A 23,050-nucleotide genomic window follows, 5' to 3' on the forward strand; every position below is an offset into this window, starting at 1 on the left:
GGACGACAGAGTCACTCAGTCTGGCTTCACAGGAGATATTTTTGTTCTATAGAAGGTCTTCAAGTTTTTAAATGTGTGTTTGAGGTATGGTTTCAACAACAAGATTTGTAGTTATAGATTTTCGGGAAAGAAAGGCAAGGAGCGGCCGATAGACGCTGTCACCTTCCTTGCCCCCCATCGCTGCTGCGGCCGTAGCGAGACAGCGGCTGCAGACCGAAAGTGACTGACTGACAAACTGCATTTTTCTCCAAGAGTCAGCTGTCGCTTTCATCTTGATTTTCAGGTATAGTTGTTGAATTCATAGCCAATTGTCAGGTGTAGCAGTTGGATTCATCGTTAGCTTCTTGTTTCATACCCTACAATGACCCGCCTCATCTTGGCGGCACTCGCCGCCTCCGCGGCGGTGTTGACTGCTGAGCAGGTATCTGCAGGTTTCATGCCAGTACACGATGGCAAGAAGACGCCTATGTATTCCAAGTCTAAGGGCCCTCCTCCTCCCCAGGAGATCTGCCAGACCATTCCGGTGCAAGTTGACTCTGTCTGCTTCGAGAATGTACCTTTCAAGGAGGCGTATGTATGCCCTCAGGTAGTTGAAAAGCAGGTTTGTGAAAAGGTTCCTGTAGAGGTGGCAGACACTTGCTACAAGCCGACCACGGCTTTAGAGGCTTATGATTGCAAAAAAGAAGTCAAGAAAGAAGAATGCAAGATGGTGCCAAAACAGTGCTTCAAAACCATAACCGAGCAGGAAGAATACGAATGTGAGGAAGAACAGTGTGAAACTGTGGTGAAGAGAATCCCCCAGACTTGCTTCAAGAAAAAGAACGCTAAGGAGAACTACCCGTGCATGAAGCACAAAAAGCAGAAGGTCTGCCAAGAGGTACCTCAAGAATATGAAAGCACATGCTTCCAGGAGGAGACTCAGCAAGAGCTGGTTCCCTGCAAAGGCAAAGAGGAAGGCAGCGCTGTCAGCTTTGAAGAGAAGTGCAGCATGGTGCCGAAGGAGGTGGAGGCGACATGTGAGCGGCAGGTTATGGCCCAACAAGAGTACCAGTGCATGAAGAGGGAAAAGCGCCGGGACTGCGAAGTTGTACCTCAGAAGGTGACAGAGATGTGCGAGGAGATCGTGGAGGAACAGAAACCGTACAAGTGCAAGAAGAAACAGATGGCCCAGAAATGCAAAATGGAGAATGTCAGCGTGCCTTCTACTTGCGAAAAGAAGAAGGGCGACAAAACTGAATATTATGAATGCGAGAAGAAAGTCAAACAAGAGGTGTGCAAGGATGTGGAGGAGAACGTCGACGCCGTTTGCTACCAGCTTGTCTCTTCGAAACAGACGGTTCCTTGCAAGAAGAAAAAGATGGGCGAGGTGTGCGTAGAGAGGGAGGTCGAGGTGCCCAGCACTTGCTTCCGTGAGGTGCCTGTCATGGAACCCTATCCTTGCATGAAGACGGTTGAAGTGCCAAACTGCATCAAGATCCCCATGTGCCCAAGGGTTCATACCCACAAGAAGGCATACCCATGCATGGAAACCAAAATGAAGCAGGAATGCCACGTTGAAGAGGTGCCGTACGAAGACACCTGCACTCGTCAGTTCACTGAAGAGCAGCCTTACGACTGCAGCAAAGAGGTCAAATCCAAGGAGTGCAAGATGGTGCCCAAAGTTTGCAAGCGAAAAGTCTCAAGAGATGTCGCCTTTGAATGCAGCGAGAGAGTCTGCGAGAAGGTCAGCCAGCCCCAGGCCTGCTACAGGAAGGTCAAGGGCAAGGAGGCTTATCCTTGCACGCGCACAGAGTATAAGGAGCAGTGCCACATGGAACAGCAAGTCATGAGCAAGACTTGCTACAGCCAAGGAATGAAACCTCAGCAGTACCCATGCAAGGAAACCAAGTACGAGACAATCTGCAAGCAGATCCCCTCCAAAACCCCTGTGGTCATCCCAGCCCCTCTCAGGAAGGAGAAAGAGAAAGAAAAGAAGGCCAAGAAGCTCTGAGCCAATTGTATGTGCGTGATTCGCATGCGTTTTAAGCTGCACAGCCACCAGCTTTCATCATTGCATAGATTCAGTCAATCTCTATTCGACAGCTACGGCAGCCAGCGAATTCTGCTGCTGCGGACGTTATCCTTGCCCTGCCTTTTCTCTTCGGACTGGTTATCTTCAGGCGTGAGCAGCGCGTAACCATCTTAGTGTAGACTCGGACTGTAGCTAGCGCGACAGTTGAAACATTTAATAAGTCATGAAGCAAAGCAACAGTGCGCCAACAAGAACTCTTTTCTAAGCAGCGTTTTCAACTTCAGAATCTGACTACGGTCAGACTCATTAATACGACAGAGACAGCAGACAGCTCGAATCAAACAGCAAGTGTCAATTAGTGAAACGATCAGTCTGAACGCTGCGGAAAAATCACTCATTGAAAGAAAGGTGAAACATTTCTCAGCAACATCTCATACGAAGTCACTAAGCACATCTCAGTGGCAAGTTCACAAGCGCCACTGTAGTTTGTTGGCACCTTAAGGCGTGACTGAGGGCCTATTTCGTTCACGGGCACTAAGGAACTCTGGAGCTGGAGTCCAGTAGTCGCATCTTAGGGCTTGATGCGGTCAGGCCGTGCGCATCTTTCTTCACTGGGATCTCTCTTGTTTGTGAGAAGTCTCTTTGTGGGACTCCTCCTCACTGCGGGAGGACTCCTCCTTGTGAAACTCTTCCGAGTGCGACTTGCGGGAAGGGATCTCGTCACTCTTTTCCTTTTTTTCCTTTTTTTCATCATCATCTTTCTCGTCGGCTTTTTCCGCTTCCTTTTCCTTCTTTTCATCATCTTTCTCGTCGGCTTTTTCCGCTTCCCTGCCTTCTTTTTCCTCCTTTTCTTTCTCTGCCTTTTTTGCCTCTGCTTTGCCTTCCTCTCTATTCACCTTCTTTTCCTTTTCGTCATCTCCTCTATTTTCCTCTTCTTTCTTCTCCTTTGCAGCCTCCTTGAGAGCTTCCGCCTTCTTTTTGGCCGCCTCGTCCTTCTTTTCCTTTTGTTCCTTCGCCTCCTCCTTCTCATCCCCTTCTTTCTTTGACGCCTCTCTCTTTGCCTCTTCGCTCTTTGCTTCTTTTTTTGTTTCTTCCTTTGGATTCGCCCTGTTCGCCAAAAAGCCGTCGTTTTCTCTGTCTTCCCGGTCGCTCTCTGCATTTGGCTCCTCCTCTATACCCATACCTGTTGCGGTGGCTGATTCTTCCTGTGCGCTCTCAGGGTTGGATGCGAACCAGGCGTCATTTGATGATGGGGCTTGGTTTGTAAGTCCTTCTTCGTCTTGCGTCATATAGTTGAATAAATTGTTGGACACATGAGGGACTTCCGGGGTTGACTCGGCCGCGGGAGCTTGCTCGCCAGGTACTTGGGCGCCTGGTGCTCCGTGGAGAGGTGCCATGGGCACAGAAGGGTATTGCGAAGAGGGTCCGAAATTTGACCAATGAGATGCGGAGCCGTAGTTGAAGGGTCTTGGGCCATGGTGTACCGGAGGGTGCACTGGTCCAGGAATGACAGGGCCCGGGCCTCCCCCAAACCTACCAGGGACATGAGGAGGGTGAGGTCCATATGGACCACGTACCCCGTGATACCCTATAGGATACCCGGGGCGGTGAACCATTGGAGGGCGAAACCCACCATGATAGCCACCGGGCCGCCCGTGGACTGGAGGGTGAGGGCCACCCATCCCTGGCCCATAATGGCGGTATCCCGGTTGGGAATGTCCAGGCGCAGTGCAGAAGAACAGGACGGCTACGAGGACGATGGCTGTGGCCAAGGCGCTATAGGGCTTCAGCGCGCCAGCGCGAAACCCCTTTTTTGCCGGAGACCAAGTGTTGGAGTGACTCATCTTGAAGAACTAAGATGATATATACTCCGCCTGAAAGGACAGTAAGCAGAGAAAAAGAGAGCAGGTACTCGGCCGAAAACAGCAGATCAGCCGGCATCACTATCCAGCCAAGCAAGCAAAAACAATGGATTACGTGCTTGCTTGGGTGTGTATTGGCAGGATAATTGTTGGACTAAATGGCGAATTCTGTACCTGGGTTGGAAGCAGAGCTGCTTCGCTGGAAGTGCTGGTTTGTTGATGACCAGCTGATGGACTGGTCCGAGAACCGCTCGAAGTGACCCCGTCGAAGGATGACGGTGTGTGTGCAAAAGAGCTACCGACACCGAAGAACGAAAAAATTCAATTGCGTAAGCACCATACAAACTGCAAAACGGAAAGTGAGACATAAACGGGAGAGGTTAAGCAGCGGCCAACGGGCACAAGCGACACCCAGCGATCAGCGATACGGGAGTGCGAGAGGCCAGCCAGCGAAGGTGAGGCAGCGTGGCTGTAAATATCGATCAGCGTGTTGGTAATACAAAGCAGTTTCGCTCTAAATACATTTCTTAAATTGGTTCCCAAACAAGTTTTGAGCTGCGTAATCCGGTTTGCTGCTGTGCCTCTATCACACAGTTACTCGCTGCCTTCCTCGCCAGTCAAGTGCCTCCTGGTCTGTCTAGTTGAACACCTCTTCCCTTAATTGCGTATGTTGAAATAAGAGCCATCAATAGTTCAGCAGAAGTAAATCTAAAAACTGAACATATAAAGTCTGAGCCCATAGCCATCATGTTGGTTCACCAGCTGTATGCAGCAACTGTCGAGGCAAGCAAGCCACGCAATTTCTTCGAAACAATCTGTCCAGCTCTTCTAAGCCAACAATTTGAAGCAGACAACGGGCTCAATTTTATTCACTGTAAAAACTCAACAATTCAGCGCAGTTTTGGCGTTAAAATGAGCTCTTGCGAGTGAGGCAGGCCCGCTCGTCCGGAAGTTTGAGCTTTCGGCGCTGTGCGGCGCCTACGTGTCTGTGGATTGTGCTGGCACAACGTGGCTCCAGAGTTTCTCTTACTTGCATATGTAGCATTGCTAGTTTGAGTCGGGAGACAGCAGTTCCCGATTGCAAGCTCTGCAAGAGAGCGAAAGCCAGTACTGAGGGAGCGGGCAATGCGCTTTCCAAAAAATATACCTATCCTATTTTCTCCTTTTGCTTCCTCTTTGCTTCCTGTGAAAGCCCATCTTGGGAACCAAACACTACGCCTGCTGGCTCTGTTGGTGTGCAGATGACCCCTCAGCGTCGACTACTTTGAGGAACTCCTCTTCAGTAAATTGTAACCAACGCGCAGCTTCTAGGTGCGCTTTTTGTTGCTTAAGTACTTCAATTAGTTTGAACTGTTTCTTTATTGCCGTTGCTAGTGCATCTCTCTGGGTCGTGACCTTTCGCAGTTCCGCTGCATGGCGCGCTGCTGTTGCTGCTTCCTTTGCTGCTGTTTCCATCGACTTGTCCGCACGAACTTGCCGAGCTAAACTGCTCTGTTGCCGCCGGAGCTGCTGCAGCTCCTCAGTTTCGCGGAGCCGGAGTGCCGCCACTTCCTTGCTGCTGGCAAGCGACCTGCAGCAGCACGAAATAAAGCGCGAAGCTTCAACAGAAACCAGCGTAAAATATTCAGGCTTGTAGTTTTTTTCTGGGGTTAAAGCACCTCAGCACAACTGAGATTCACCACCGTATGTGTTTTGTTCGTCAATTTTTTCCATTCAGCATTGTTTCACATGCGTGGCAAGTTACTAAGGCAAACCCATGGGTTGTAGCTACAAGTCGACGCGTTCTACGACTTATGCATGCTTCCATATTGTTTTCATCACACACTTTTCAAGTTCTTCCTCTAGCTGTGTGGTGCGCGCCTTTTGTTCCTGCACCAGCTTCTTCTGTTGTTCATTTACAGCTGCAGCTGCCACTGCTTCAGTTTCCATTTTCTCGAGTTGCCGCTGCTGTTCCGCAATCACTGCAGCAGCTTGCTCCGCTTCTACCTTTCGCTGCTGCAACTCTGCTTGCTGCCGCTGCAGTTGCTCGTGCTGCCGCTGCAGCTGCGCTTGCAGGGACTCAATGTGACGTCCCTGGGCTGCGATAACTGCCCTCAGCTCGTCAACATCATGAGCTGTCAAACTGGCTATTTCGCCTTCTGCCTGCATGCATATTGATACATGCATGATAGAAGCGCGCATCCTGTACCTGAGCCCTAGTGTCATGAGTATTCTCAAAGTATGTATACCAGCTTCCGCTGAGGTCCTCATGAGACTAGCAGTGCATCAATATTGCCCACATTAATATGAGCAGTTGCAGTGATAATAAAAACGGAGTAACTGCAGTGGTAATAAAAACGGTGAAGACGCATAGATTCTGCTAATTACAAAATCTTGTTCGACGTATTGTTCCAGGCAAAGCATAACACAAGCGGAAACTCTCTGGTTAAGGCTTACTACACCCGGCGCAATATATCTCTACGCACGGCATGAAATTACAAGGCTCTGGGTCAACAGTTTATATTTTATGTGCAAGGGTCAAGGCTTAGGGCTCAGGGTTCAGGTTCATGCCCGCGCGAATTGCTTGGCGAACTCCTGTGCGACTGGCGACCCCCTAGCTACGTCCTCTCGGAAAGGGCTGGGGAAGGTTTCTGGCCCCACGCACTGAATCTTGCTGTGTATTTGTACACATTGACGGGTGTCTGTTCCTGTTCCTTGGCTGGCAAAGGCACTGAGAGGACGCGGCCGACTATGGGTCAAAGGCGTCCCCCCCAAGGCTGCCTCAAACTGCTGCCGCCGCCGCAAAAAGTACCTCTCAGCTTCCTCCATTTGACTGTTTATGGGATTCCTTACAGCAACAGGTAAGGCTACTACGGATGGCAACGCCATACGATCTGGTAAACAGCAACGGCACGGAGTTGCAAAGCCAGCTGGCTGGTGGCGTGTGGGCCTGTCAGCTCTCTGCTAGTTCAGCTCCAGGAATAGCGACAGATTAGACACTATAAGGAACCTGTACAGATAAGAATACGCCTTCTTTGCATCATGCAAAACTGAAGGCAGACAGAAATGGCCGATTCACTTGCATGTCGGGAATCGCTGTCAGCCATCGAGTCTCTCAAACTGCAAGCGCGGTGCGAATTTAGAGTTGAATGAAAACCGCGATTCGTATCTAATCAAGTTAGTTGAACAAGTCCATTTAGAAACCGAGGCAGCACCTGGTGCCTGCTTAGCTGGCCGCTGATACTCGCGAGGTCACTGTGGGAGGACCCGTGGTTTTCTTATTCTCTCAATGCGGTAAATCGCGCATACATTCTTAATCGCATACCAATTTTTAAAGCCTTTTGGATATATTCTGTGTATGGTTTGTTCTCTCTTCTAGGGCACTAGGGGAGATTTCCCGAAAGCTAGACACTGCGGCAACACCAGCCCCTAGAGCAGCAGTGCGATCAAGGCCAGTAAGGTCACACTAACACTGCAATTGACAGAAAAAGTGTACGATTCCGTCATTAAATATAACTATACTTGACTAGGTGAAGGAGCTAATAAGTCGAACGAATGAAAACATCGACTCTCTCGTGGTTGTGTAGCGATGGCTGTGTTTCTCTCCACATCTGTGCTCGTTCCTTAGTGTTGCGTCTCGCCTTTCCTGTGCATTTTCTTCCTTCTCTGATAGCATTGCATTTATTGGCTACAGGAGAAACTAACGAGAGCTGCTGTAGCCGCTTTTGCCGTTGCACCACCTAATTCTCAACCGTCCAATAATGCACAATTTGTTCTCACTTTGCAGGACCAGCAGGATAGGCCTCTCGCTTTCTACAACACACCGGCAGGAGCAGCAGCTGCTGTAAGAGCAGTAAACCCCGCACTTGCACTCCTCTGCACTCCAAGCCTCTGTGTGCATCTTCTGCTCCGTCACCCCCCTCTTTGCCTCCACCGCAATAGCGCATGAATAGAAAGTAAATAAATCTTTGCAGGGGATCCCCTCAAATATACACTCTGTCCCTATTTGCTCCTGTGTAGCCTCAAGCTGATTCCAGTTTTGAAGCAAATGAGGGCAGCTACGTGGCCCTCTTATTTTGTGTTATTCGACTATCCTACATCGCTGCACTGATGACCCAAATTTCGAGAACCACAAACGCCTGAAAGCTGCTGGCGACATCCTGCAGCTGCTCCAAAACACTATGGTTAGAAAATCGGCAGACATTACGGTGATAAAATGAGCGTAATCATCGGTAAACACAAATACAGGTAGAGATAGACAAAACACGTCGTTCCGTTTGCTTGGTCGCTGGTCCCTGTTCCCCTCAGCGCCGCCTGCTGGGCCAATCGCGTCTATTTTGCAAACTTGAGAACTGGGGCTGGGCATGCATGCCACCGCGGCATGCATGCAATTACGTTTAAACGCGAGAACCCACAGGACACACTCACTCTTTGTCTCAGTGTCTGCCAAACAGCAGCGATTGCTGCTTGCCGTTACTTGTACGGAAACTTACGCATATGTGAGCACAGACCCACAAGGAGGCCTCTCTTACTGCCAATCTGTAATCTGTAGCAGGGAATGCTTAGTTGCACACGCCCCAAGCTCTCCTCTCTGCTGCATGGCAGCCGGGGTCCGCGCGGTCCCCAAACAAGAGCCAAAACAAACAAAAACAGTATCTCTTTGCATTCCAACTGCAGTGTACGTGCATATGGGTCACTAGGTGGTGTGCGTGGTCGCAAAAAGCGGGGATAAATACACCATTTCATCCATTAATGCTCAACCAGCAAATAAACCTATCAACGATCCCACTTATGAAGAGAAAAGATAGGGTGCCGCAAGGCTTCCTTTGGCTCTGGCCGCTTGCGAGGATCCACTTGCAGCAGATAACGTACAAATTCGGCCAGGACTCGGTCTTGAGGTAGCACCAAATCCTAAAGGCAAGAAGCAAAAATCCTGAACAGCCCCTCTTCATGTACTTTAGTGGCCGCAAGCATGCACATGTTTCGGATTGACACGAGAAGCAAAGCACATACTACAGCGGCTGCATATGCGCTTAGTACGTGCATTCAAATTGCATGCATGCAGTTCACAAGCTCGGAAACAAACATAAGAAAAATACAACAAAAGCAACTCACGAGCACCTCAGATCAAGCATGAAAACCCCTCGTTCACAGAAACCCCTGGAGCCTCTCTTTTTCACTAGAATCGCAGGCACAGCACAACTAGCTTAAGCTGCAGCTGCAGCAAAACTGCATATGCATTCGACTGCACCGCATGCACATTAGCTACCGTCGGTCTGAGGGAAAACAAGAAAAACACACCTCTAGCGGCACGCAGTTCTTAACTCTGTTCACACTCCCCAGTGAGGCTGCCCCCTCCGGCCACTTGAGGCGCACGCCCCCGCGGCTGTCTGTAGCCAGGTAGCCTTTGCCTGCGCCTTTCTGTGCTTTCATCAGCATATCCTTGGGAAACGGTTCCACTATGCGTTCCTAAAGGGCGCCAACAGCAGCAGCAGCGAAAAGTGCAAAAGCAATAATCCGAATAGCAACAAGGAATGATTGCCCTACTGAAATGCCACGCAAGTGGGAGGCTCAACTCTATAACCTGCAGCTGCAACGGCACTCTAATGCATTGCACTGGGGCCACACAAAACAAATGGAACCTGACAGAACAGACAAACAAAAGGCATCTTGCTACACAAAAAGACAAGTTTACAGGCGAATACATAGGCACACAGAAAACAGACACAGAGACGAAGCAGAAAAAGCATGCAAAACAGCGGGAAATAAACGTGCAGAATATCCAGGCATCCTACCATCATTGCCAGGTGCTCCAAATGTTCATGAGTTCTAAAAAGAACATCTCCAGTGTAAAGCTCCATCAATATGCACCCCAACGACCACATGTCGCTCGCCATGTCCCACCCGATATCTGCAGTGTAATGACACCCCGGAAATGCGGCAAAAACAGGAGGGATAAACACAAAGCCAACACCGGGCCTTCTCCTCGGCAGATACCAAGCAAATCAAGTAAAGCAGCAGCAGCAGCAACAGCTGCTGCTGCTGCTACTGCTGCTACTTTACCAGTGGTTGTTACTTGGGCTAAATGCTCGCAAGAGCTTTTTCAGGAGCCCAAAGTTAATCAAACCGTAGGACTGTGTTGCTAATAACCCGAAATCCTAAACCCTTAGCCCCTGGCCTACCGAGAATGACCTCCGGCGCTCTATACTGCCTTGTGTTAATAAGAGAAGAGTGATAATCTTCCTCAAATGTAGCGCTCCCGAAGTCAATAATTTTAACTTGCATGCTTGCAGGCCTCAGAAAAGGAGTCGAGCAGTCGTCCTCTTCTGAGGGCTGTACATACAACCCAAATACGAACACATACAAACGGGATAAGGCACAAATTGCCATATTAAAGTATATCCATGGATACCTTCTTCCTTCAGCTATAATACAAGTCCACATTTGCAAGTTCATGGATTTGTGTCTACAGATCTACGTGATTGCACGCATACAAGCATCTAAGCTTTAAGATGTGCTTATATCTTTATGTGCACAAACGCATCCATCCATATGCTTACTCAAATGCACAATTAGATAGACGGCAGAGGCGCAAAAGTGTACAAACGAGCAGCTGTGTTTGTATATACACTTGTAGGAGAGAAGCACAAATGTTTCATCATCAAACATTTCAACATGATCACTACTTTTTCTACTGCCAAAGTTGATCATGCATGCAGGTGCCATACCCTGGGCGCTCGCGTCTCATACATCTCTTCGCCTTGCAGCAATATGTTCTCAGGCTGCATTCAAAAAAAACACCAAAGCATAAGCCATATGCAATGCACACTAAACCCTAAACCCCAAAGCCTAAACCCTAAACCCTACGCCCTCGTGCCTCCGCAGCCACATCTTCCAACCGCCGTCATCAGCTGCAGCAGTGGGCGCAGCAGCAACTGGTGGTGCTGCTGCTGCCACTCTCCGCACATCTTGCTGAACATGAATCCCCAAGTAACTCGAATGCTGCCCAATGCAAGCACTGCGCAAAAGTCTAACGAGCGCATGCACGCACTCCGGCCGCGTGCGCTTAGCAAAGAGCGCACGCAAAGTCCATGCATGCACGCATGCATGCGTGCATGCATGCAGGCATGCATGCGTGCACGCATGCATGCATGCATGCATGCATGCAGGCATGCGTGCATGCATGCAGGCATGCATGCGTGCATGCATGCGGGGGGAGGCCGTTGCTAGGCCCTACCTTGAGGTCCGTGTGGGCGAGCTTGCAGTCGCGCATGAAGGCCAGCGCCGTGAGGCCCTGCTTCGCAACCTGGATGATGTCTTCGAGGTAGAAGCCGCGGTACTTGTTTTCGGACAAGACGTCGTAGAGGCTTTTGCCGAGGCACTCGAAGACCAAACACATGTGCCGCTGGTGGTGCATGAACGCGTCCAGCAAACTCACGCAGCCGGACTCTTGTCTGCGGTCTTTGCGGTTGACTTCTCGCAAGATGTCGGCCTCGATCTGCGCAGCAGCAGTGTAGCGCGTCACGTCCCGCACGACCTGCACGGCCCCATACCAAACCCTAAACCCTAAACCCTAAACCCTAAACCCTCAGCCCCAGCCCTCGCGCACTCGCCACCGCCCGCGCGCAGCCCGCGCCCCTCGCGCGAAACCCTTTGAACTCCGCAAACACTGGAACGTCTACCCCTTAAGCGAAGACCAGCAGCAACAACACCGGCAGCAGCAGCTGCTGCAGCTGCTGCTGCTGCTGCTGCTGCTGCTGCTGCTGCTGCTGTGGACGCTCGCCTTGATCGCCACCTGCGTCTGCAGCCGCACGTCCGCGCAGCGCAGGACTCTGCCGAAAGTGCCGTCGCCCAGTTTGGCCAAAACTCTGTAGCGGTCGTTGAGCCACATTCCTGGCTGCCAAGAAAAGTGGGTAATTTCATCTTTATTTGCTTCTTTGTTTTGCTTGCGCATGCTTTTGCGCGCACTTTGCTGCTGCTGCTGCTGCTGCTGCTGCTGCTGCAGCCCCTGCGCGGCCTGCGCTGCTGCGCCCCCCCCAGAACCCGCCACCCCCGAGTGGTCCGAATGCATGCGCCGCTTCTTGCTGCTGCTGCCTGCTGCAGCACGCCGGCTCACTCTCTCTGTCCTGTGTCTGCTGCTGCCTCCCTTCTGCGAGACAGAAGGGGGGCCCCCCCTGCCGTTGGCCAGGCTGTAGTGGCGCTCCTCATAGGGGGACCCGGGGGGCCCCCTGTGCGTGCTGCTGTGCTTCCGAAACCTCGACCCTGCTGCTGCTGCTGCTGCTGCTGCTGCGCCTCCCCGCCGCCGCTCCCCACCTCTCCTGCTGCCGCCGCTGCTGCCGCCGCTGCTCACCCAGTTGCTGCTGCTGCGGCTCCTGCTGCAGCTCACTCGCCGGGCCCTGTCCACGTAGTAGCGGCGCCCCCCGTAGCGCGGCGGACGCCAGCTAGGATCTGCAGCAGCAGCAGCAGCAGCAGCAGCAGCAGCGATACAGCGTCAGCAGCAGCAGCACAGCACAGTACGCGCAGCAGCGGCAGCAGCCACCACGGCAGAAAACGCAGCGGGAGCAGCAGCAGCAAACGGGGCAGCAGCAGAAACGCCAACGCAGCAGCTGCCGCAGCAGCCAGCCAGCCGTCGCCAGCAGCAGCAGCAGCAGCAGCAGCAGCAGCAGCAGCAGCAGACCTGTGTCGCCTCGCGGCTTCCTCGGCTTGTGTCGCGGGGCTGGCTGGGGCGAAGGGGAAAGAGAGGGCAAGTCCGGTTTGCTGCTGCAGCGCCTCGTGCTGCTGTCTCTCACTTTTCTCCGCTGCCGCAATCTGCTGCTGCCTCTGTCTCCCTGTTTGCTGCTGCAGCGCTCGCGGTGTCTCCCGCTGCGGCGGGGCCGCTGTCTGCTGCTGTCGCGGTCTCTGTCTTTGTCTCTGTCTTTTTCCCGCTCCTTCTCCCGCTCCCTTCCCTTTTCTCGATCCCGATCCCGATCCCGATCCCGATCCCGATCCCGATCCCTGCTGCTGCGGTAGGACCTGGGGTAGGCTCCGGTGTCTGCGGAGGTTCTGCGGCTCGCGCGGTGCGAGCCGGAGGGCTGCAGCAGCCGCTGCTGCTGCTGCTGCTGCTGCTGCTGCTGCTGCTGCTGCGCTCGAGAGCTGTCCCTGTCGTGGGGGCCCCTGTCATCTCTCTCCCACTCCGGCCTGCTGCTGCCCCCCGCGCGTCTCTTCATGCTGCGGTGCTGCAGCACGGGGGCCCCCAGGCTGGGGGCCCCCAGGCTGGGGGCCCCCAGGCTGGGGGCCCCCGAGGGCCTCCGGGGGCTGCGGCTGCTGCGGGGGCCCCCTGCCCTTGACCTGCTGCGGCTGCGGCTGCGGCTGCGGCTGCGGCGGCCGGGAGGACGGCTGAAGCTGCTGCGGCTCATTCGCAATAGGACTTGCTGCTGCTGCTGCTGCTGCTGCTGCTGCTGCGGTTCGTCGGGCTGGCGCTACTGCTGCTGCTTATGCTGCTGCCGATTTTGCATGCTACCGGCTCTGCTGCAGCTGCAGTGCTGCAGCGGCTGCTGCTGCGGCTGCGGCTAAGCAGGTGCTGCTGCTGCGGCAAGGCTAGACGTGGCTCCCTCAATAGGCCTACCGAAACCACGGCAGCAGCAGCAGCTGTTTGCTGCTGCTGCTGCGGCTTCTGCTGACACGGATGCACCAAAGACAGATACGTAAAAGCTCATTAAGGCCCTGGAGGAGCAGGAGGGTGTCTGGGACCCCTGCTGCTGCTGCAACTGCTGCTGCTGCCGCAACTGCAGCCACTGCCACTGCTGCTGCTGCTGCTGCTGCCGTCGCTGCGGCTACTGCTGAGCTCCACTATCTCCTTCTCCAATGTTGAGTGCACGTGAATCTCTTCAGACCAGGAGAGGGCCTCCGCAGCAGCAATCCTCGCAAGCTGCTGCTGCGCTCCTGAAAGGAATGCCGCTGCTGCTGCTGCAGCAGCAGGGGTTCCGAGACAGACAAGGGTGGCAGAAAATAAAAGCACAATACTTTTAATAAATTCTTCGGTTTGCTGCAGCGCCAGCTGCCCTACTAGAAGATAAAACTAAGGCGCATGCAAGCAGCAGCCGTGGGCCGACTCGTTGGCTGCTGCTGACGCTGCTGCTGGTGCTGCAGCTGCTGATGCTGTGCTTCGTTAATTACAAACATTTAAGCCTACACAGCGGGAACGTAGGCTGAATGCAGCTACTGCTGCTGCTGCTGCTGCTGCTGCTGCAGCGAACTATGTGGGGTGGCCCCACGGGGGCCTCCGATGCCCCACGCAACACAGCTGGAACAGCAGCAGCTGCAGCAGCAGCAACAACAGCAGCAGCAGCTGACGCATTTTGCAAATTTCTAAGGCGAAGCTCGCAGCAGTGGCATTCTCTTCAACGCCGCTGGCCGGCTGCCCCGCCAGCAGCAGACAGTGGGAGTTTTCTGATGAAAACCCTCTAGGGTTTAGGGTTTGCTGCTGAGGGTTTATGTGCTGCGGGGTTAAAGTGGATTTAGAGTGTTTGGAGTTGAGAGAAGATACTTACCTGAGTGGCGCCGCTAGCTGCAGACAAGCAGCAGCACGGCTCCAAGGAGCAGCAGCTGCAGCAGCTGCAGCAGCTGCAGCAGCGGCTGCTCCTCCCAGTGTTGCTGCTGCTGCTCCTGCAGCAGCAGCAGCAGCAGCGAGCAGCCAACAGGCAGCCCTTGCAGTTTTCAACTGCGCCGCGGGCGAATGGACGTCACCGACTGGCAATGGCACCAGGAAGTGCGCATGAGCTTTCTGCTGCTGCTGCTGCTGCTTGTGCTGCTGCTGCTGCTGCTGCTGCTGCCTTTGTCGATGATGTGTTCCCACAGCCGCTTTTGCTGCTGCTGCTGCTGCTGTGGTGCTGCAGACACTCCGGCGGCGCGGCCGCTGCGCCGTGGAGGGCTGGCCTTCAAAGACGGAGTTGGATTGCGAGTCAGAAGCAGCAGCAGCAGCAACAGCAGCAGCAGCAACAGCAGCAGCAGCAAAGACAGAAGCAAGTGAAGCAACAGGAGCAGCAGGGATGTGACTGAATGGCAGGATGCGCTGTTGCTGCTGCAGGCGCTGCAGCAACCGCTTCTCGTCTACTCTGCTGCTGCCTCGGCCCTCCCGCAGTGAGTCAGCAGCAGCAAGCGCCCCCTGCTGCTGCTCTGCTTTTGCTGCAGCTTCTGAGGGGATATGTGTGAGCTGCTGCAGCACACCATTGCTGCTGCTGCTGCTGCTGCTGCTGCTGTTCCTCAGGAACGTCCGCAATGGCTTCCCTGTTGCTGAATGTGCCCATCACATCTGACCGATCCCAGCAGCAGCAGCAGCAGCAGCAGCAGGGTGCTGGAGGGGCCAGGAGTCCCTTTTGTGGGGTTTTGCAGCAGGGCCCGGGTTCTGGGGTGTACGTACAGCCCGGAAGCGCAGCAGTGGAAACAGCAGCAGCACCTGTGCTGCTGCAGGAGCTGCAGCGGCTGAGGGGAAGTCAGTGGCTCGATGATGCTGTTATAAATGCTTTTTTGAAGCAGCAGCAGCTTTTGAATGCAAACAGACACAGAGAGAATCCCACGAGGTTTGCTTCTGGCTGCTGCTGTTGCTGCTGCTGCTGCTGCAGTTGCAGTTGTTCCTGCTGATGCGGCCGCTGCTGCTGATGCAGCTACTGATGCAGCAGCTGCTGCTGCAGTTGCTGCTGCTAATGTGGCTGCTGCTGCTGATGCATTGAGCGCAAGCTGGGCCGTGGAAGCTGCTGCTGCTGTTGCTGCTGCTGCTGCTGCTGCTGCAGCGTGCCGAGCGTGTGCATCCTGAACACTTTCTTCTTCGCGATGCTTCAGAGTGGGCTGGCAGATGCCGCGAGAGTCCAGGTGCGAGGGTTTAGGGTTTGGGGTTTGAGTTGGGGTTTAGGGTTTAGGGTTTAGGGTTTAGGGCTCGAGAGTGCTTCAGATTGCGACGACGCAGCGACGGGCCAAGGGTGTTAAGAGCACAGAGCTGATGAGGGTTTGCATGCGTGAAGCTAGGGTTCAGGCTTTAGGATCTAGGGTTTAGGGTTTAGGGTTTAGGGTTTAGGGTTTTCCTTCAGAGGTGGACTCGTGGAACAGACATTTTCTCCTTTCGCTTTTTGTTGGTGCCGCTGCATCTGCACACAGTTCACTGGGCCCTGGGGGTTGCCGATTTGGCGTAAGTTTGCTGCTGCTGTTGCTGCTGCTGTTGCTGCTGCTGTTGCTGTTGCTGCTGCCGTTGCTGCTGCTGCTGCTGCTGCAGTTGGGCTGCACCTGTCGATGCTGATGCTACTGGTGGCGGTTTACTGGGCAGCCACGGTGAAGTAGTGATTTTTCCGGAAGTCATTTCGTGTTGCTGCTGCTGCTGCTGCTGCTGCTGCTGCTGCTGCTGCTGCTGCTGCTGCTGCTTGCTCACAGGCGGGGCCTGACGTTTGTTTTCGACGCGCTGCCTCAGCAGTTTAAACCTTTCCATGAAGTTATTAAACTTTTTCTTACGGAGTGCTGGGAAGCCAAGAGGCTAGGTCAGTCTGCTGCTGCTGCTGCTGCTGCTGCTGCTTTTGCTTCTGCAGCTTTTCCTGCTCTTGCTGCTGCCCCTCCACGTGCTACGCTTTAGCCTTATCTTTCGACTGATGCGAGCTAGCCCAGCTTAGCTGTCTCTGCATTGTTGGTCCGTTGCTGCTGCTGTAGATCATGCTGCTGCTGCTGCTGCTGCTGCTGCTGCTGCTCTTCATACTTAATGGCATTTGGTGCTGCTTTACCTCAGCTGTGCCTTCACCCGAATGGCAAGCGGCACTGCCTTGCGAATTCTCTTACGAACTTCCTAAAGAAGGGGAGCGCAGCTTTCAGCAGCAACAGCAACAGCAGCAGCAACAGCAACAGCAGCAGCAGCAGCAGCAGCAGCAGCAAGCGGGAAGGGACGAGCGTGGGGGAGGGTCACCCCACACTAGTGAAAAGTCAAGTGGTTTGTCGCAGCTGTCTGCTCATGACGCCCATGCAAGCAGCAACAGCAGCAGCAGCAGCAGTTGCTGCAGCAGCAGCAGCAGCGGCAGCAGCTGCTGCAGCAACAGCAGCGGGCGCTGTGGTAGCTTCTGGGTTCCCCCGCAGAAGGGGTCAGACGACTGCGGTGTCTTCTTGTGCCTCTTCGCGGCTGCCATTTGCAATGGAAGGCCTTTTTGCTTCTCGCAGCAAGACATTGCTGCATGCAGACTGAGACTGGTACGTACGCTACTGCTGCTGCTGCTGCTGCTGCTGCTGCTGCTGCTGCTGAGCCTCAGGTAGAGCTGCTGAGGCGGGGTGCTGCTTCCTGCAGGCGGCAGCTCTTCTTGAAGGGCCCTGAGGGCCTCCCCAGAAGCAGCGGCAGCTGCAGCAGCTGCTGCAGCTGCAGCAGCTGCTGCAGCTGCAGCAGCAGCAGATGCAGCAGCAGGAACCGCAACCGCAGTGGGTGCCGCTTCCGTGCGTCCCTGAAGCCAAACAGGGATATATTCGTTTGCATTTTGTTTCTTAAACTGATCCATGAATTTATATTTCCTGTTATATTCTCTCACCGCAGTGGCCCTTTCTATTTCTGACTAATTGACTTCTCAGATACAAAGGACTTCGCTGTATGAGGCAGGCCAGCTGTGGCTAGCTAGCTGTGGCTAGCTAGCTGTGGCTAGCTAGTTGTGTCTAGCTATCTGTGGCTAGCTAGCTGTAGTTCTTGCTGAATGGCAAGAGTTCCAGCAACTCAGTGCTAGAGTTTAGGGTTTAAAAGGGTTTAGGGTTTAGGGTTTAGGCATTTTAGGGGCTGCGCCAAAGCAGCTAGCCACCTAGCAGGTCGGGGTTTTCAGGTCCTGCACAGCTAGCCAAGAACTTCCCCAACACAGCTGCTTTGCCTCTTCTGCATTTCAGTGGCTTTCTGAAAACATAAAAAACAAAAGATGTTGCCTTTTTTAAGAGCAAGACGTCTTCCTTGGCTAGCCAGGCAGACCTGGTAGGCTAGCCGCTGGCTAGCTGCTGAAGGCGCTGCAATACCGATACTAAACCCTAAACCCTAAACCCTAAACCCTGCTAAACTCCACTGCAAGCCAGCAGCTGCAGCTAGCCCCGCTGCTGCAGATCTGCTGCGGAGGCCAAAGGTTGCTGCTGGAGCTCGAGCTGCATGCTGTGAAGTGCAGCAAGATTCAGGTTTGTGTTGCTTCTTCGGAAAGCAGAACGCAGCAGCCGGAAGCGCCTTCAGACGCTTCATTGAATAGCATTTCACAACTTATTTTTCATAAATACACTTTTTAAAATAATTAGTTTATCAAATAATGGCGGATCAGCCGGAGAAGAGCAGAGCTGAAGCCCCACCAAGGGCTGATCGGACTCCAGTGGAGGCTCTGCTGCTGTCTGCAGCACTTTTAGGCAAAATTTGAATTTTGGGGCAGCACTCGAAAACATTAAGCGCTTTCAAGCAGCTAGCCAGTGGCTAGCTCGCAGGATCTGTTCATCGCAGCTAGCCAGTGGCTAGCTCGCAGGATCTGTTCATCGCAGCTAGCTAGTGGCTAGCTCGCAGGATCTGTTCGCCGCAGCTAGCCAGTGGCTAGCTCGCAGGATCTGTTCATCGCAGCTAGCCAGTGGCTAGCTCGCAGGATCTGTTCATCGCAGCTAGCCAGTGGCTAGCTTGCAGGATCTGTCCATCGCAGCTAGCCAGTGGCTAGCTCGCAGGATCTGTTCACACAGCTAGCCAAGAGAGGATTCCTTTCGTTCAAGTTCAACTTCCAAAAGTGGTTGTGTCAAACTCTACAGCTCGTAGCTGTGGAAGAAAGCCTTTGTAAAAGACCTCAAATGGAATTATATTTTTTGTTATAATTCTGAAAGCAACTCTTGATTTTCATGCAATCCAATTTCTGCATTTCAGGAATGGTTTGCTGCGCTGCAGCAGCTAGTTGGAAGCAAAATGAATTTACAATACAATGTGCAAAAATATATATTTAGAAAGTCACCGGCAAATGTAATTAAAACCATCTTGAAGTTGAATCAACTTTAACTTTCTTGTCATGTTCTAAAGGAAACGAAATTGGCCTGTAAAAGGCGGGGTAACTGTGGCCGTGCAGCGGCTAGCTGCGGCTAGCTAGCCATAGCTAGCTGGCCCCAGATGGCTAGCCATGTCACGCTAGCTAGCTGGGCAGCTGGCCGAGCCAGCTGCTCACCACCAGCTAGCCACGGCTAGCTAGTAATCATCAGCTCACCGTAGCTGCAGCAACTAACTAAGGCTAGCTAGCCAAGGCCAGCTAGCTGCGGCAAGCTGTGGCTTGCTATGTGCAGCTAGCTACTTTGTTCCAACTCCGGGGGTGTGGTGCATGCACAAGTGAGGCTTCATCACTGCAGCAGCAGCAGCAGCTGCTGCTGCTGCTGCTGCTGCTGCTGGCTGCGCGAGGTGGTTCCTTTGCTTATTGGTTCTATCCCTTGGCTTTCTATTTGTTTTTCCGATTTCCTTTTTTAATTCAAAGGCTTCTCCATTACACTCTCGTGAGCTGCAAACCCTTCAGACAGACACGCTGTGCAAATCCTTGGCCCTACACCGCAACACACTGCGTAAACCCTAAACCCTAAACCCTAAACCCTAAACCCTAAACCGTCAGTTGTCTTGCAAGGTTCTGCGGTGTTTACAGCCTGAATGTTGTGTCTCAAGAAGCCTGAAAGCCGAGAATTACAGAACACTTATAAACCTCTTTTTAGGGTTTAGGGTTTACTGCAATCGATTGCTTGCTGATGCTTGGGGCTGTGGCAATTGAGGCCCAAGCCCCAAACATCAAACCCTAAACCCTCAAAAACCCTAAACCCTAAGGCGTTAGCAATTTAAAAAAAGCGATCAATTAATTAGTGAATGAGTGCAGAGGATCAATTTCAAACCCTTGAGGCCAACAAGAGTTAGGGCGGGTTTAAAAACCCCCGGAGGCTCAAAGGGTTTAGGGTTTAGGGTTTAGGCATTAGGGCGTATGAAACTTCTCAGTTTTGTCCTACTGCGGTGTCTTGATATTGTCAACTCACCAAAGTCTAAATCATTGTTTCTAAACTTCAAGCCCTAAACCCTAAACCCTAGATTAGCGACTACAGTCCTCTGTGCAGCCTAGTTCCAGCTGATGGCATGGCCGCCTCGCTCCGCTTTTTGTTCTACCTTCTTAATTTCTCCTTTTTAATTTTAATTAAATTAATTAATTGTTTACAAACAACAGAATCTGTTTCTTCTTGCGGCGTAGCTACACCTGCGGCCTTTGCTGCTGCAGAGTACCAGTTGCTGCTACGGCAGCCACTCCCCAGGCGATACGCCACTGCTGCGGCTCCCGCAGCAGCAGCAGCAGCAGCAACTGCAGCAACAGCAGCAGCAGCAGCAGCAGCAGCAGCAGCGAACTCGTTTGCTTTGCCCAAGTGCCCCCCAGCCGACGCGCTGCTGTCGGCCAGGCCGCCGCTGCAGCAGCCGCCGCCAGGTGTGCACAAAACACCAGCAGCAGGAGCAGCAGCAGCTGCTGCTGTAGCACTGCAGCAATATGCAGTGAACGCCACGAGAGCAGCAGCAGCTGCTGCTGCTGCCCTCAAGTTTTTCCCTGCCAGAGTCCAGAACCCAACAGCGAAGCAACTGCTGCACCTACTCATGCAGCAGCAGCAGCAGCAAGAGCAGCAGCAGCAGCAGCAGCGGCTACTAGTGCAGCAGCAGCAGTTGTCCAGAGAAAGAATCGAACATGTTCGGCAGCAGCTGCGACTGCTGCATCAAAGCCTTATCTCCTCAGGCAAGCCAAGCCCTAACCGCTGCTGCTGCTGCTGCTGCTGCTGCTGCTGCACTGATTGCTACTTTTGTTGCTGCTGCTGCAACAAATGCGTGTGTCTCGTTGTTGCTGCTGCTGCAGCAAAACTGCTCTCCAGCGAAGTGAGCGCAGCAGGCCGTCGCGGCTCGCGTTTGGCCGTGCGGCGGGTACGTGCTGCTGCTGCTGCTGCTGTTTCCCCTGCTGCTGCTGCTGCTGCTGCTCCACCTGCTGCTGCTGCCAGCGCGGGCCATCACGAGCGGCTGCTGCTGCTGCTGGCGGTTGCTGCGTTCAGCTATACTCCGCAGCAGCAGCAAAGCTGCGGCAGCTGCTGCTGCTGCATGCACCCGCGCTGCAGCAGTACGCGAATCTAAGGGGCTCAGTGGAGTGGCTTTTGTCTAAAGGATTCCTTTTGGAGGTACAACAGCTGCTGCCAGTGTTGCTGCTGCTGCTGCTGCTGCTGTTGCTGCAAGTTGCTTTGCTGCTGCTGCTGCTCGTTTGCTGCTTCCCCTGGATCCGCTACTGCTGCCACTGTTGCTGCTGCTGCTGCTGCTGTGTTGCGCTGCAGCGCGGGTGGAGTCGAGGCCCCTGCGTGTGCTTCGTCTCAGCAGCAGCTGCAGCAGATGCAGCAGCAGCAGCAGCAGCAGCAGCAGCAGCATCCATGCCCGCAGCGCTGGATGTTACCCCGCCTTTTCTTGGGGGCCTTCGGCTGCATGTGGCTTCTGCTGCAAAGAAAGGACAGGTGAAAACCCTAAACCCTAAACCCCAAACCCTAAACCCTAGGCATTTTTATCTAGGGCGCTCCGGAGCAGCTGAAGTTCCTGCTGCTGCTGCTGCTGCTGCTCGTCAGCTTGCTGCTGCAGCTGCCTTGGTGGCCTTTCTTTTGCTGCAGGTGCTGCTGCTGCCTGCTCTCACTGAATGCACAGAAGTTCATTGGTCTTTTCTTTTCGCAGTGAGTTGCAGAAACAAAGTTTGTCCTTCAGGGTTTTGCATTTTGAGGCTTAGGGTTTAGGGTTTAGGGTTTAGGGTTTAGGGTTTAGGGTTTAGGGTTTAGGGTTTGGGGGCCCGTTTTGTGAGGTCTGTAACAGCGCGCAGTTTTGGGATCGACTCCTGCTGCTGTTTGCTACGTCACGGATGCCGAAGCGCTCAAGTGCAGCAGCAGCAGCAGCAGCAACAGCAGCAACAACAGCAACAGCAGCATCACGAGCGGCAGCAGCAACAGCAATAGCAGCGGCAGCGACAATAGCAGCAGCAACAAAGTAGGCAGCAGCAGCAGCAGCTTAGAAACCAGTGAAGTGCTCTCAACGCGTTTCACGCTGAGACGCCTTTTTCCCCGGAGGCCATGGTCCGTCTAGGGTTTAGGGTTTAGGGTTTAGGGTTTAGGGTTTAGGGTTTAGAGGTCTACTTAATGCTTCAGGTGAATACTGGGTGTGCTGGACAGAAATGCTTTGCTGCTGCTGCTGCTGCTGTGGCTGACTGTGCTGCTGCCGCCTGTGCAGCAGCCACGGCTGCTGCTGAAATTGCTATTTTGCTGTATTGGCTGCTTCGAGTGTGGCTGAGATACATTCATGACACTTCTGTTGCTGCTGCTGCTGCTGCTGCTGCTGCTGCTGCTGCTGGGTTTTGAGCAGGCTGGACGTTGTCTGCAACGCCTCTTGCCTCTCTTCTGAAGCTCTTGGCTCTCTGCAGGTCCTTTGCTGCTGCTGCTGCTGTTGCTGCTGCTGAGGCTGTTGCTGCTGTTGAGGCTGCTGCTGCTGCTTCTTTTTGCAGCAGCTGCTCGTACATGAAATGGGGTTTATGTGTGCTCAGGACATTCTGCCAACGGCGCTGTACATCGATGGCTCCATCCAGGAGCAGCAGCAACAGCAGCAGCAACAGCAGCAGCAACAGCAGCAGCAAGAGGAGCAGAGCTCGCCGCTTGCGCGGAGTATAGCAGAGCTTTTACAGCAGGTAAAGCCTCTTGCTGCGGCTGCTGCTGCTCGGCAGCAACAGCAGCAGCAGCAGGATCCATCAGAAGTCCTGCACGATGCTCTTGGAGTGTACGACTTAATGCGGCGAAAGCGAGGAAACATAGATTGAATCTGAGTTGAATTCTTTTGCCGAGGGTTTGGGTCTTGGGATTTATATTAAACTTCTCCGAAAAGCCCAACTAAATCTTCGTCAGAAGGAATGGACAGAAGGCAAGAGCCACAGACTGGGGGGAAGCAAGAAAGAGAAAATGGAAAAATGCAACTTTTCGTTTATTTCCAATAAACATTTTCATTGCCTATTCTTTTTGTTGCATTTAAAAGCTCTTTTCAGCCCCAATTAGTTCCAGCTACGAGAAGCCTCCTCGAGCGTCAGCTAGCAGCGACAAGTCCCAGCTAGCCACAGCTAGCTGCAGCTAGATGCAGCTAGCTAGCTGCAGCTAGCTAGCCACAGCTAGCTAGCTGTGGCTAGCCACAGCAGCTCAACGG

General features: G+C 53.3%; 7 protein-coding genes across 7 annotated transcripts; 3 read left to right on the forward strand and 4 right to left on the reverse strand.

Moving 5' to 3' along the window:
* Positions 1 to 361: 361 nt before the first annotated feature.
* Positions 362 to 1,990, forward strand: ENH_00042910 (hypothetical protein, conserved; the record flags this gene model as incomplete). The annotated part of the gene is made up of 1 exon (XM_013585288.1): positions 362 to 1,990. One exon carries the CDS (start codon positions 362 to 364, stop codon positions 1,988 to 1,990), a length of 1,629 nt encoding a protein of 542 aa, XP_013440742.1.
* Positions 1,991 to 2,619: 629 nt separating this feature from the next.
* On the reverse strand, positions 2,620 to 3,855 carry ENH_00042920 (hypothetical protein, conserved; the record flags this gene model as incomplete). The annotated part of the gene is made up of 1 exon (XM_013585289.1): positions 2,620 to 3,855. The coding sequence occupies one exon, from the start codon at positions 3,853 to 3,855 to the stop codon at positions 2,620 to 2,622; it is 1,236 nt and encodes a 411-aa protein (XP_013440743.1).
* A 1,230-nt stretch (positions 3,856 to 5,085) lies between these two features.
* ENH_00042930 (hypothetical protein, conserved) lies at positions 5,086 to 5,586 on the reverse strand (the record flags this gene model as incomplete). The annotated part of the gene is given in 2 exon segments (XM_013585290.1): positions 5,086 to 5,532; positions 5,536 to 5,586. Coding segments are annotated over 2 exon segments (498 nt in total).
* A 78-nt stretch (positions 5,587 to 5,664) lies between these two features.
* ENH_00042940 (hypothetical protein, conserved) lies at positions 5,665 to 6,021 on the reverse strand (the record flags this gene model as incomplete). The annotated part of the gene is made up of 1 exon (XM_013585291.1): positions 5,665 to 6,021. One exon carries the CDS (start codon positions 6,019 to 6,021, stop codon positions 5,665 to 5,667), a length of 357 nt encoding a protein of 118 aa, XP_013440745.1.
* Positions 6,022 to 8,628: 2,607 nt separating this feature from the next.
* Positions 8,629 to 13,247, reverse strand: ENH_00042950 (CMGC kinase, Lammer family, putative; the record flags this gene model as incomplete). Its single annotated transcript, XM_013585292.1, has 8 exons — positions 8,629 to 8,763; positions 9,154 to 9,321; positions 9,648 to 9,763; positions 10,035 to 10,185; positions 10,581 to 10,634; positions 11,090 to 11,389; positions 11,630 to 12,300; positions 12,530 to 13,247. The coding sequence occupies 8 exons, from the start codon at positions 13,245 to 13,247 to the stop codon at positions 8,629 to 8,631; spliced, it is 2,313 nt and encodes a 770-aa protein (XP_013440746.1).
* A 1,077-nt stretch (positions 13,248 to 14,324) lies between these two features.
* ENH_00042960 (hypothetical protein, conserved) lies at positions 14,325 to 18,061 on the forward strand (the record flags this gene model as incomplete). The annotated part of the gene is made up of 9 exons (XM_013585293.1): positions 14,325 to 14,540; positions 14,727 to 14,856; positions 15,098 to 15,410; positions 15,621 to 15,699; positions 15,915 to 16,012; positions 16,252 to 16,355; positions 16,598 to 17,049; positions 17,183 to 17,286; positions 18,016 to 18,061. 9 exons carry the CDS (start codon positions 14,325 to 14,327, stop codon positions 18,059 to 18,061), a joined length of 1,542 nt encoding a protein of 513 aa, XP_013440747.1.
* Positions 18,062 to 19,942: 1,881 nt separating this feature from the next.
* On the forward strand, positions 19,943 to 22,673 carry ENH_00042970 (hypothetical protein, conserved; the record flags this gene model as incomplete). The annotated part of the gene is made up of 7 exons (XM_013585294.1): positions 19,943 to 20,536; positions 20,890 to 21,012; positions 21,163 to 21,336; positions 21,487 to 21,546; positions 21,683 to 21,939; positions 22,226 to 22,283; positions 22,404 to 22,673. 7 exons carry the CDS (start codon positions 19,943 to 19,945, stop codon positions 22,671 to 22,673), a joined length of 1,536 nt encoding a protein of 511 aa, XP_013440748.1.
* Positions 22,674 to 23,050: the final 377 nt, after the last annotated feature.

The sequence above is a fragment of the Eimeria necatrix genome, genomic scaffold (genome assembly GCF_000499385.1).
Source record: "Eimeria necatrix Houghton genomic scaffold, Enh_scaff31, whole genome shotgun sequence".
In the NCBI taxonomy this organism is placed as follows: Eukaryota; Apicomplexa; class Conoidasida; order Eucoccidiorida; family Eimeriidae; genus Eimeria; species Eimeria necatrix.